Source organism: Cucurbita pepo, chromosome 2 (genome assembly GCF_057944985.1).
Source record: "Cucurbita pepo subsp. pepo isolate OVF chromosome 2, ASM5794498v1, whole genome shotgun sequence".
Lineage (NCBI taxonomy): Eukaryota > Viridiplantae > Streptophyta > Magnoliopsida > Cucurbitales > Cucurbitaceae > Cucurbita > Cucurbita pepo.
Window position 1 is genome coordinate 3,023,423 of NC_141799.1, and position 13,449 is coordinate 3,036,871.

General features: G+C 35.3%; 1 protein-coding gene and 1 long non-coding RNA gene across 3 annotated transcripts; one reads left to right on the forward strand and one right to left on the reverse strand.

The window, feature by feature from the left end:
* Nucleotides 1-1,355: 1,355 nt before the first annotated feature.
* Nucleotides 1,356-8,855, reverse strand: LOC111788063 (protein EMBRYONIC FLOWER 1). Of its 2 annotated transcripts, none has more exons than XM_023668210.2 (8): nt 8,615-8,855; nt 7,461-7,637; nt 6,692-6,855; nt 6,483-6,596; nt 6,297-6,407; nt 4,777-6,164; nt 2,097-3,852; nt 1,356-1,975 (listed from the first exon to the last, which is right to left on the reverse strand). In XM_023668210.2, exons 2-7 carry the CDS (start codon nt 7,604-7,606, stop codon nt 2,122-2,124), a joined length of 3,654 nt encoding a protein of 1,217 aa, XP_023523978.2. In that variant the 5' UTR covers nt 7,607-7,637; nt 8,615-8,855; the 3' UTR covers nt 1,356-1,975; nt 2,097-2,121. The 2 variants fall into 2 exon arrangements, with proteins under 2 accessions (XP_023523978.2, XP_023523977.2); XM_023668209.2 differs by having other exon boundaries at nt 1,356-1,978.
* Nucleotides 8,856-10,951: 2,096 nt separating this feature from the next.
* LOC147793375 (uncharacterized) lies at nt 10,952-13,052 on the forward strand. The gene is made up of 4 exons (XR_015420010.1): nt 10,952-11,294; nt 11,987-12,201; nt 12,546-12,634; nt 12,750-13,052. It is a non-coding gene; the product is annotated as an uncharacterized LOC147793375 (long non-coding RNA).
* The last annotated feature ends 397 nt before the right edge of the window (nt 13,053-13,449 follow it).

The following is a 13,449-nucleotide window of genomic DNA, read 5'->3' on the forward strand; positions in this document are numbered from 1 at the left end:
TATATCTTCAGTCTTGTCTGTGAAAACATACCTTGAATTGGAAATCCTACCTGGAACGACTCCTAAGTGCATTAACAATCAGACGGATTAATATATATTATTAACCATATGATTAGGTTCAAATTTACGATCTCATATTATATTAAAGATTGACTATATTTTTTCAGACAATTTTAATCTTTCAACGTGTTGGATGTAAATTTGAAAGTCGTCCTCTCAAAATAATGTATTGAATCATACTCCATTCTTAAAATATGAATTTTCTTCCATATTTGTAATGTAAGTTGTAACCCTTCAAGAAAAAAAAAAAAAATTATTAGTACATAGAATTGTTTACCAATCTTAATTGATTTTTTTTTTAAATATTATTTACACAGATATTGTTACTCTTGAATTTTGATGAATATTTCAAAATTATTCTTAGATTCGGTAGAAAAGTCAAAAAAATTAACTTTCTTAATGTCATTCCGTCCAAACTTAAACTTAAACTTAATATCAAGTTAATATCACATCAACTTTTTTGTTCAAGATTATTTTAAATTTTTATAAAAAGGTAATGATAATATTACAAGTTTTGAAAGAATTACTGAAGCAATTATAGCAGCTCCGACACTCATTGATTTTGCACCTTCTAACATCTCAAGTTGAGAATGATCGTCACGCTTTTTTATTCAAGATTTAATGTTATGGATTCTCCGTAGATTCTTCTCCTCGTTCCTTTTATCATGGGCATCTCATTTGGAATACGTAGCATTCTTTTTATCTTGTACAGACCCTGAACACCAACCCAATCTCGACGAAAAAAAGAAAACTAGAAAAGCCTTATGAATGGTAACAACTATGATAACATCTCATCTCATGAATTTATATGTTGGTAGGGGAAGGGTATCATCATCCACTTCAAATCTTGAAAGCTGGATTTGCCCTTAAACTATAAACTACAAATTAGAAGTTTATTCCGACAAAGCAGATCAAATTCATAATATTTTGATACAGAAGCTCGGCCTCATGATGAATGAGGTTGAAGCCTGAAGGACCTTGAACTGTTCGGCTCACACTAATGATTAGTGGTTAACCCAAGCACACTTTCAAATCACAAAGCTAATGTATACACAAAAAGATGCATCAAATGAGTTAGATATTTGAAACCGCTATCAATCTAAGAAAGGTTTGATACTCAAATGAGTTTCAGAAAGAAATCAATGTGAGAACAATTTGGCGTGGCAGCATCTCACGTTGCCTGATACAAGATTTGAAATACAATTCAACTAGTTAAAGCATTGAATTAAAACAAAAAAACAAGGAAAAAAGAGAGAAACTATGGATAATAAACAAAACACTGTTCTCCATGGATATTCTATAAAGAGAAAAAGCAGTTTTTTTCTTCTTCTTTTTCTTTTTTTATTTCAAGTTCACTCCCACAAACATCAGATACAATATATAGTTCAAACTAAAGCTACAAATATTAGAGTTCCCAACACGAACAATCTAACAATGAGCCCTCGGATTTTGTAAATACCTTATAAAGAGAAATATCAAGCTGATTCTCTGTTATTCCTTCTCACACTGCTACCGCATCAGTGCATAGAAGTACATAACTTACCCGCTTCCGAAAACCAAAGAGTGGAACTCAGTGTATATACAGAACCTTGTGAAGTATAACAACGCACAACATCAATCAAACCAAAATTTGGATATACAATGAATGTACTGATGAATCCCAAGATTCATGTACTTTTTATGTACAGGTCTTATAGCTTATACCAAAGATGCCACATTCGCAGCTAGTCTTTGTTGGAGAGTGCCAGAAAGAGAGAAAATAATGAAGGGAAGTTACCCAAACCATATATATATCCTTTGGTGCAACAGCAGCGCATATATCTGATATTTTCTACATTTTCTACCATTATTTTAACCGGAAGACATTTCAAGTTCCCAAATAATGAAAAGGAGGAACCATTTAAAAGTTAAAATCCTGCTGAAAAATGAAGAAAATGCAATCAGATGGCTTCAAAAGATGCATATATGGCCAATGGCATAATAGATTAAAATATATTTTGAACCATTTCAAGAACTAAGAGACATGAGAATATTACCAGCGTGATGTTCATGGCGATGATCTCACATACTATAGCGTAATGCATGCGGTTGTACAACAGTATGCTTCACATTCCTCTTGCGTTTGCGTCCATCCATATTATTCAAGCTAGATATTTTTTTAGGAGAAATCCCTTTTGAAAAATGTAGATCTTCGGCCCCTATCATGTATACATTTCCTGCTTCTGGTAAGCTAAATTCAGCAGGATTTTTATTGATGCTGCAGATTCCGAACTCAGAACTGACTTTCGAATGCTCCAACATTCTTTTAGTACCATAGCGCTCTATTATACACTGCCCAGGATTTTCCACTCTGTAGTATCCAGACATAGACACTAAAGAACTAGAAGGCCCTCCAGATTTCCTTTGCAAGCTATGAATGGGAAAAATTCCTTCATTGGTGCCTAGACTACCACTTGTAAATACACTCGTCTGTGATTTTGGAACTCTGTTCCATGTTGAACTGGAGCACTTAGTCATATCTTTCTGTTTACACTGCAATGCAACTTTACCTGTTAAATCAGAAACTATTTCACAACTTTCATTTCCTATGGAAGGAGAAATTGATGCACCGCCCACTGAAGCAGGAGGGAAACAATTGTGAGACTTTGTTGACGGGTGGATTTCACCATAATAATCAGATGAACAATTGATTGTATCAAAGGCCTTGTGCAAACCAATATCCATCCTAGAAGTGTCCTTTGCTTTTAGATCATGGGAAAAAGGTCTCTTGGGAAATGTTGGGTTATCATGAGTTTCACTGCGCTGCATTCCTGCATCCATAAGGCTGAGTAAATGCATTGCTGACATGGTTTCATTAGAATACAAATCCAATGACCCCCGGGGAAGCTCAATGCCATTAGAATGGCAAGGAAATGGGTGCTTTGCACTAGTCCTGGAATTTTCCAAGCCATAATTACCATCATCTTTTTCAAGGTTGGTAACTTTTGGATGAAAAAATTTGAGATTATGCTCTCGATTCATTGTCCTTTTGCTACTTGATTCAGGATAGTTCGTATTAGCATTTACAATAGTCGACTGAGAAGCAACCTTTTTAGGAGTGGTCGGTACATATGGATGGTGATTTGGCAGGGCTTCTGTCCATAGATGAGCTACGTCTACATTGTTTTGTGAAACAGGCTGATGTGCGTTATATCCACTGAACGACTGCAATCTGGAATGAGAGGACTTCTGATCTCCCAGACCTCCAGTATATTGGCTATATTGAGGACGTGCAGTCTCACCAGTACTGCTTGCCAAAAATTTGACAGTACTTGATGACTTATTTTGAGAATGTCCAAATGTGGTATATTCTGGAGGGATAAGAGTCTGACGTAGCTGGTCTATATTAAAATGCCCCCTCTCAGTGTGAGAAAAGTAACTACCTGAACTTTGCTTGCCGTATCCCACATTATCTCCTGCCGTATGTAAGTTATTTCTCCCATTCCTAACCTGGGGTTTCCACTTGTGACTGTTTTTCTCCTGCAATGAGCCACTTTTGCCACATGCATTACTGAAATTCATAATTTGAGCTTTCTTTGAACTTGTCTTCGATACGGATTTACTATTTACAGTATTACCAAGGCACCTTTCATACTGATTTTTAGCCATGAGCTCAACAATTTCCATTGGAATGTCATCTATAGCCCTTTGCTCAGATATCTTACCAGCAGTATGCTCACTCTGTTTCATCTGAGCTGCCAAGTGCTCCTCAACTGTAATATTCTTTTCAGCTTTGTTTACCCCATAATTATCCTACAAAACAAAACCATAGAAACTAAGGAACAAAACCTGGAATATTAAGGAGATAGGAAATGAAAGAATTAAAAGGAATACGAGTAAGTAAATAAATCTACAGTAAATAAAGGAAAAGAAAAGTCTAAACAATCTCCAAATAATGGTAGACTTCACATAAATAAACCTTAAAAGAATCATGATTCCATAATCAACAAAAGACAGGTAGCTTACAATCTTTCTTAAATTTGTCGTTGCAAATAAAGTTCCCAGTTCCAAGAAACATAAACGAACAAGATTTTCATCTTCAGGACACATAAGAACCTAGGATTGAGCATGAAGAGGAATATAGAGAAATGGAATCTGCAAGCTTTACCATAAAGCGGCAGACACATTTGTGACTTAAAGTTAAAGTTCCCTGAAAATACTATAATAGAGCAGTGGTGAGAGAATGGTGGTGGAAACTTATAGCAGAAATGAGTGAAACAGAAAGTGACCAATCTTTAAAGACTTCGTTCTTGGAAAAGGGCAGGAGGGGAAGAAATGTAATAGTTTGCCACTTTCCAGTTCCAACTTGTAGGAGAATGGTAAATAAAACATTAAGAAAATGAGAAAAATTCAAACGTTTCAACCAGATATGATCCATAACCTCAACACTTACAACACTAAATATTAACTAATAAATTCATTAGGCTGAAGTCCTTGAGGCATTATACAAAACATCAAATGTTTGCATCAATGAATTATTCCAGTGAAATCCAAGAAACATTTTAGTCATGAAGCTATTTCAATTAGATGAACCATGCAGAACGTAGGAAATTTAGACGGGGGGGGGGGGGGGGGGGGGGTGGAAATCCTCAGATATCGTGAGTACTTTTGTGAATGCATCGTAAAACTGTTTCTTCAATAGGCTACAATAACAACACAGTATGGAAGAATTAATACCATTGCCCGCAACTGAGACCAGCTATCGTCATCAACTTGAGAATTTGAGCTTTGCTTCCCATTTGGGAACTGCATTCTACCCGAGGTTTTCTTACTATCGACTCCAAAATGCCCTCCTTGCTCAGAAAAAGTATCTGAATAATTAAAAGGAACATTTGAGCCTTTATGCTTCTTGGATTTAGCATCTTTGTTCCTAACAACGTTTTCTGTGGATATACTTCCTTGCCAAGACAACAAGGAACGTGAGCCATCCTGAGCCTCGAAAATAAACTTTTTGTCATTTCTTGCAGTGCCTGAATAGTTAGTGAGGGAAAGATGCAAGCCTCTACTAGATTCATCCGATACTAATGGACGAGAAACAACCACAGGCTCATTGTTCCTGACTTCCACTTCTTTTAAGGTTAAATCTCTTCTTCGCATACCATTGCTCCAAGTAAAACCCTGCCTGTCATCAATTATAGGCATCTTGCTTTTCCTCTTAGACAAACTAGAAATTGGCTCAATTCTTGAACCAAATAAAAGAAAGGGATCCACTGCACTGCCAGAAAATTCGTTGCGTTTGAAAGAAATCTCAGGCATATTGTCACCACTTCCTGGAGGAAGATTAAAAGAAGAGCATGCATCAAGTTGGATCTTTTTATTCTTTTTCTTACCATGAATAGATTTTGTGTCATTCCTACACTTGTTCAAGAGACTCTTCTTAGTTTGTAATGCAGTTCCAATTAATGCATTTTCAGATTCATTAGAATGAAACGAATCTGTTGTTTCCACATTTCTCTTCAATGCCTGAATCTTGGTATCCACGTTGTATGAACAAATCTCTGCAGCAAGACAAACTTCATCCAGAGGCAGCTTACTTTTCAAATTCTGACCTAAACACCTGATATTCTTTCTGGCAGCCACTGGACATTGGGTAGCAGAAAGCTCTTTTAACCCTTCAGATTTTTCTGAAGTCCCATGGGATGGGGACTCATCCGTACCAATGTGATTAGTCTTTACATTTGCATTTTCATACAGCAACTCAGTCAGCAAGCGCACCTTACGAGCCTTTCGGCGATGCAAACTGCCTGTCTTATCTGTATGATGACCTTGTGTATCATTTTCTCCTGAAATTTCAGTATGTTCAGATGCTGTAGCGTTACTCACATCAAGTTCTGCAGGATCACTCTTGCCATTACATGACCGATCAATCACCTCAACTCCTGATGATGAAATAGTTATCTCAGTTTGATCATTATGAGCAGAAATTTGTTTTTCATCATCAAAGACTTCCGGATTTTCATCAAGCACTTTGAGATGTTGAAGACCAAGCTCAACATCAGCAACTTCATTTCCACAGGTTAGCTTGCAGTTCTCAGCAGAATCTCTATGCTCCGAATTAAGAATTACTGCTTTACAAACAAGATATGAAATTATAGAAGCAAGAAAATATGCGAGCTATATAAAAGAACAGAGGTACTTTCAGCAATGGTCTCCAAGCAGGTTACTTCAATGGCGGCATCATGACAGCAGTAAATTACCTGGATCACTTTTATTTTGTTTTGATATAAGACTCGACTCTACTTCTGGCACGACACTAGTTGCTATGGGAATTTCTGAATTCAAGATCCATCTAGAGTCAACCCCATCTCCTGGAAAAACAAATAAAGAGATCAAAAGGCTGAAGTAGTAGGATATTAAAATGGAAAACTTGGGACAAAAAATGCCTTCAGCTTTCTTTTCTCTCTCTGCACTGAAAGGTGGAGGATTATTGTTCATAGATGTATTAGCCACTTCCTTTCTTGCATCAAGCATACTGAGACTCGAAGATTGCTCAAAACCTGATAACAACAAAAAATGCTAAAGTGAGACATTTGGGAGGGGGGGTTGCAGTTGTAACGGTCAACTATTAAATCCTTATCCTTTTTAGCACCACCTGCAGGAGTCTCCTTCCTGCAATTTTGACATCGCCACCACCTGAATTGCGGAATATGAAAAGGTGGAAGCAAGGATAGTGTCTCTTCAGACTCATAGTCACCATCTAAATCAAATGGCCAGCCTTTTTTCCAATCTTTCTCACGCATTTGAGATGCATATCCACTGTACAAAAGACAATTGATGAGGAAAAGTGACAATGGATGTTGAGAACATATTTTGAGGAAATTAATTTGACATAGTACGACAAAAGACTGGATTTACAGGAAATTGAACCTTCACTTCATCGAGGTCTTTTCTTAACCTAAACTCTTAGCTCTGAGATATTTAGTCTGTTTGATATTCATGTTGGAAGAACATTCTAAACTAGGTGAGCTCAAATGCTGATTTCATCTTCCACATTAGTCGTTTAGATAGCAATTTAAAAAGGCAAGTATGTGATGTGTGGCACACCAAAAAGTAAAGAGAAGTTCCATTTAGTTGCTATGCATAGCATTATCATTGAAATTTCCAAATTGAACAACAGTTGAAAGAAAGTAGAAACATTTTGATTTGTGTATGGACAATAACAATTGCATGAAAACCAAGATGTGGAAATGATTCATTTGTGTGTATAAGTGCACTAGGAGACATGAGCATGAATATTTCAACGAGACGTGCATGAACCAATCTCTAGTTAACACAGTCTCAGTTTTCAATCAAACCAATACAACTTAATTAAAAAAGGAAGATAACAACATGTTTAAACTTGATATAATGTAAAGTCATACCGTATGGAGAAATGATCACAATTTCCAGCACCAGGTTTATCAATACAACTGGAAAGGTCTATAAATAAAGAGTCAATCTCAATGAATGGGACTGTAGTCCTCAAAACGATACTAGAATCATTCTTCTGATGATGCTCCTCGTCCATTAGAACACTTCAGGTTAGCTACGGTTGATAGCTGTACAACAGCCAATTCGTCATCATATACCAAACAGCGAGCCAATTAGATCATCAAATGGTGAAAGTATAATACAATGATAAGCATCAAATTGAAATGTATCAAAAGAAATAAGATCTAGAGCTTCTCCCAAACAAGTTCATTTCGAAACATCCAATGTTTATACCGACGATACCTTCAATCGATCATCATGTGTACTTATTTCTCACATAAAATAACAGTTTCAATCAATGAAGAAGTATGAATAATTCCAGAGAAACGACTCCTCGGGCAAACATTAACCCGAAGACACATAAAATAATGATCACAAACAACTTATTACTACATATTACTTGAGGATAATCAACATTAAACCCTAATTTATTATAAATAACAAGCAAGGATGTCTACGAGACATAATTTCACCAATTACAAACAAAAACTACATAATTAACCAGCTTTATCGATATATAATTCAAAGAAAAGTATTGTTCAGTACAACAGTACGAAAAGCATTGTCTAGGGTTTACGAAGATCAACTACCTGAAAATAGCGGAGGTACAGTAGACGACATAAACAAAATGGATTTGACAAAGCCATCTAAAATAATTATCATCTGAAAATTCTAAGCACAGTGGAGGAAGGAGCGAATTGGTCCGCTGATAAATATTTAGGGTTTTTATTCAGCTCAGAAATTCGAGACAGACAAACAGTTGACGCAGTGACACATCAAATAACCGAAAGCAACACATAAAATGCCGGAAACATAGCGAATTCACTTTCGAAAAATCAGCCAGAAAAGAAAACGAAAAGAAGATAAAGAAAACCAGAACCGAATATCACAAGCTAATTAAGGAAAATGAGGTAAAAAAATCGAAAAAAACAGCTCAAAACAAGCTGAAAAAAAAAAAAAACCTGAAGGCATAAAAAGGAAAGAAATCGAAAGATTTTCCATAGAAGAAGATGATACAAGAAATTAAATAGAGTCGAAAACGCACCTAAGTTCAGCCAACTGATAATTGGAACAACGCGGAATGAACTGGACAGCGATTCTTCACGGCCAGTCGAGGCAACAGCACTGATAGAGAGAGCATTTAGAGACGAAGACGAGTAGCCAAGCTGTGAGATGAGATTCGAAGCTGATGGAGCAGAATTTCAGTGCGAAGTTTCGAAAAACCCTAGAGAGAGAAACGGAGGTTTCGATCCTTGGAGAGAGAGAGAGAGAGAGAGAGAGAGAGAGAGAGAGAGGTAAATAGAAAGAGAATGAGAAAGAGAGAGAGAGATCTATAGATAGTGGAGTGGGTATTTTTTTTTTCCTTTTTTTTTTTTTTTTTTAATTTAATAATCTTTTTGAATCCTAGAAAGTTTGGATGTGCGTATTAAAATCATCCATGCCCATGCCATCCACATTCCACATGGACATAACATCCACAACCTATTTATACAGAGAGAGGGAGGGAGCTCGTGGAGGCAATTATAAACCGACACGTGGCGGTATCATGTAGATTGGATCATAGGGCATATCAGCATTTGGGCGTGAATAAACCGAAAGGGAAGCCCTACCCAGTTTTTCATTTAAATAATAATAATATTAAGTTAAAAAACATAAAACACCATTTTTACCACGCGTAACTTACACGCTCGCTTACTTGATGTGCCTGTCGTGTCATGAAAGGCAAAAGATGCCTCTCCACTTAAACGCATTTTAATTGGTGCGTACATTACACGCTACCTGCCTTTCGACCTCGACTACGACTAGGACTACTCCCTCCTTCCAAACCCTAATTTTTTCCAAACCACTCTCCTCGTTTCTTTTTTTTTTTTTTTTTTTTTTTTTTTTTTTCATGCAATATTTTCCTTTTATTTTTACAAATTATTTTATTAAATTATAATTGAATATTATAAATTTAAATTTTTTCTCCTAGTCGTGGTTAATTATTATTGATAATTTAATTTACTTGTAATAATTATGAATTATAAACAAATCTAGTACAAAATTCCCATTTATTGACCAATTTTTATGATTTAATCCAAAGAAAAAAACATTTTAATTGTTTGGGGTTTGAAAAAGAAAGTAATTAAATATTTTGTGAAAGTTACTATTTTGATAAAACATGGTGAAATTGATGGAAACTGGTTGTTAAAATTGAAATTAATTATTGGGATATATATTTATATATGTATATTTAATTATTTATTTATGCATAGGGGACAATAAAAAAGTGGGAAGAAAACCTAAAAAGGTGAAATGTCGTGTTGCCATGAATTGGCTGTGTGTATTGATTCCGCTATATATTTGCATGGGCCACTGAATCAGTTGGAGATCCTGTTTAAAATCTCTTCATAATTAAATGCCAAACCCACCTCAAACCACAACATATTGACCCACCACTCTTACCCTCCAAATAAAAATAATAATAATATAACGTGTGACGTTCGAATAAAAGAGAAATACATGAATGAACTACGAGTACATCCAAATGAAAACTAAGAATGTTCGATTAATCCACCACACCTAAATAGTGTGAAAGTTATCTTATTTATAACAAAATAAATTACAAGAATATGGAAAAATAACTAAGAAGAACCGTCAAGAAAATAACATAATTAAGAAAATTTTAAAATAATTGAAAGTTACTATCTATACCAACCGAGTACCGCTTATTTTTCAGTGTCTCAATCATGTTGTTCGATAGTTTTTACTGTTAGAAGCGAAAAGTAAAGTAAATACTGTGGTTATGTCGTAGTGGATGCAGGAAAATGTTGAGGCATAATACGAATTCTAAATCCTGGACGTTTATAAATACTTTATCATTTAATACCAAAATTGTAAATTAAAAACTTAGGAATTTTAGGTTACTTATTTTAAATTTATATATATATACTAAATATTATCGGAAAAATAATCGAGAATATATATTGAGTAATGAAAGAAACTATTTTCCAAAAAAATAAACAACAAAATACTAAATATTAAATGAGTATGTTTGTTGGGTTAAGTAATATATTTGAACATAATAATTATATAAAGTTAAATTAATTATTTTCTATATGGTAATGTTTCCTTAGAAGAAGAAAAAATTCTTGAAATAATATTTATATGATGTCCTTAATCTGCAGTGTTACCGACATAATGACTATGCTATAAAAATTAAATCACATATTTAATGTTATTTACAGTAATTATTCAACTAATTAATTAAAAGGGAACCAGATATTCCCACGTAATGTCTGTCTCGTTGGCGCCAAACCGCCGATTGTCGTCCGTCCGATCCCATTGGCGCCAAAGTGGAGCTCATATCACCGTTCGATGAAGTTAACCTAAAACCCATTCGCATCGGACGGTTTGTAGCCGCTGATCTCCGATTCACGCGAGTTTTAATTTCACCCGTCCGATCATTCTCATAGAGAGAGAGAGAGAGAGAGAGAGAGATGGGTGGAGTTTTGTTCAGTCCGCACTGATCTGAATTGCAGTACGCGGAATTCAATTTCAAATGCACCGACAGAGGAAGTGCGCTTCGCAATCTCCGCCGAATTCGTTCAGCGCCTTACAAGTTTTTGATTCCGGAGGTACAAGCTCTACTCTATCTTCACAAGTTTCTTCGTGTTCGTACAGATTTCCATTGTTTTGTTACGATTAGCTCTCAGGGCGATACTGATGGCTTATCTTCACCACAGGTACTTTTTAACGTTTTCGATCTTTGATTTTTCTTTTAGTGCTGGATTTCTGATGTTAAGATTGATTGTTTGGACAATGATTCTTTGATTTTTGGCATTCTGATGTTAATCAGTGTAGCAAACTGGAGCGATTTCCAATTTTTTTCCCCAAACTTGCAAGTAAATTGCATAACGACGAATTAGGGTAGTTTTAAGAGAGCGGTAGGTAGTCACGATCTTGTTTCCAGATGCACTCTAGAACGGAATTCTCAAACAACATATCACATCCGTCGTATAATCATTTGTGATCCGATTTGGAGGCACAAGAACCACATTGGCATTTTCGGCCACACAATGATTGAGGCTTCAATTGCTTTGATCGGTTGTCGGTTGTAGCGCAATCTCTAGAACAGTCGTAAAGTTGCGGTCCTTTCATCAATTTCCCACCCTGGCATAAGATTCTTGATGCTGCCGTTGCATGCGGGATGGGTTTTTCCTCTAATAATTTGCTTCTCTTTATTATCGTTTTTGCAGTTTATCGTGCCAATCAGTATATTTTCATTTTCGTTTCGAGTTTAGTATTCAAATTTGTGGGTAAAAAGTGTTTCTATGAACTTCCACTCTAGCTCTTAATAAATAATTTGTCAAACTTTTTTTTTAAGAATTTAATATATATATATATATATATATATATATATATATATATATAAAAGGTTGTGACCCCACGCGTCAAGACAGATAAGAGGCAACCCTCATGTGGCGCACATACCACATAAGAGCCAAGATTGAGAAGTGTTGTCATGCGACCGAGTGGAACAATGCATCATCCAACACACTAAGGGTGTGCATTGAAGATAAGTTGAGGCATACGCAAAGTTGGAGAGAACAAAGTGAGACAAGTGTCGAAGACAAGATCAAAGAGGATCGGGTAGGGTCTCGGACTATAACCCCAGCGTGTGTATGTATGTATATATATATATATATATATATATTTGTCAAGAATTTATTAAACAAAAACAAAATTGAAAGTTCATGACTTCTATAAAACATATATATATATATATATATATATATATATATATATATATATTTTAAAGATCATTTAACACGATCTTCTTGTTGGTCCAACAATTATTATCTTTTAAGCTTTGTTGGTATGAAAACTTAATTATTTTTTTGTAACTTGATGCTACATGGATTTTCTTTTAGGCAGTAGAATTTAATATTGTGTTTATATTTGGAGTAATAATCAATTTATGTTTGTCATCACAGCTGGGACGGGTTCCCATATTTAGAACATTATATATGGTGTACAACAAGAGCAAAGTAAATTAGGTCGAATGAAAGCGCCAAAGCAGTAGGTATGTTTCTCTTCTCCCTAGTTCCTATTATTTGGCTCTAAAATCCATGGGAAAAAAAATAAAAGCTACTAAATGGTCAAGGTGGTGTTAACATTTTGGCCTTTTTTGTTTGCAGCTTTCTCCATGATTATTAGCCAACTTTGGTTTAAGAATTAGATTTTTCGGTGTAACAGCCCAAGCCTAAACTCACCAGTAACATACATTATTAACTTTGACGGTTACGTATTGTCGTAAGTCTCATAGTTTTAAAACGCATTAACTTTGAAGAGATTTACATACTCTTATAAAAAAATATTTCATTATACTCTCTAATAGATATAATAGTTTAAGCCATTGAACCTTTGCTTTCCATATTGGATTCTTGAGGTTAAACCTCTTGTCCCTCCTGTTCATTGACTTCACAACCCCTTCCCCCCCCCCCCCCCCCCCCCAAAAAAAAAAAAAAAAAAAAAAAACTAATAAATGAAAGAGAGAAACGAAGAGAATACAACTTTTAAAGGCTCATAGTGTTTTGGACACGTTCTCTAATGACTGGCCCAAGGAAGGTTTGTCCTCTTCTTCTTCTTCTTTTCAGTAATAATAATATCATCCCTCAAAAGTTCATGATATCAGAACTCAGAATCTGTACTGCCCTTTGAGTAAAATTATCGTACTGTAAAACATCTGTGAAGTAATGCTTTTAATGTGGCCAAGAAGGACTACCCCATTTGTGCCTTATTTAGAACACCACTGATTATAGCATCGTGATCAAAGACCTAATTCAAACACCCAAAACTGTGTATTCTTTGAGGATCATTCTGAAAGCCCCAGTTGAG

Bases quoted from the DNA above. Each gene is read 5' to 3' on its own strand.
- LOC111788063 (XM_023668210.2), bottom strand. From the start codon at position 7,606: ATGGACGAGGAGCATCATCAGAAGAATGATTCTAGTATCGTTTTGAGG. The intron at 6,597-6,691 runs GTGGTGCTAAAA...TGTTGTTATCAG, and splicing joins CAGGAAGGAGACTCCTGCAG to GTTTTGAGCAATCTTCGAGT. The intron at 3,853-4,776 runs GTATTAATTCTT...TTTGTTTTGTAG, and splicing joins GGTCTCAGTTGCGGGCAATG to GATAATTATGGGGTAAACAA.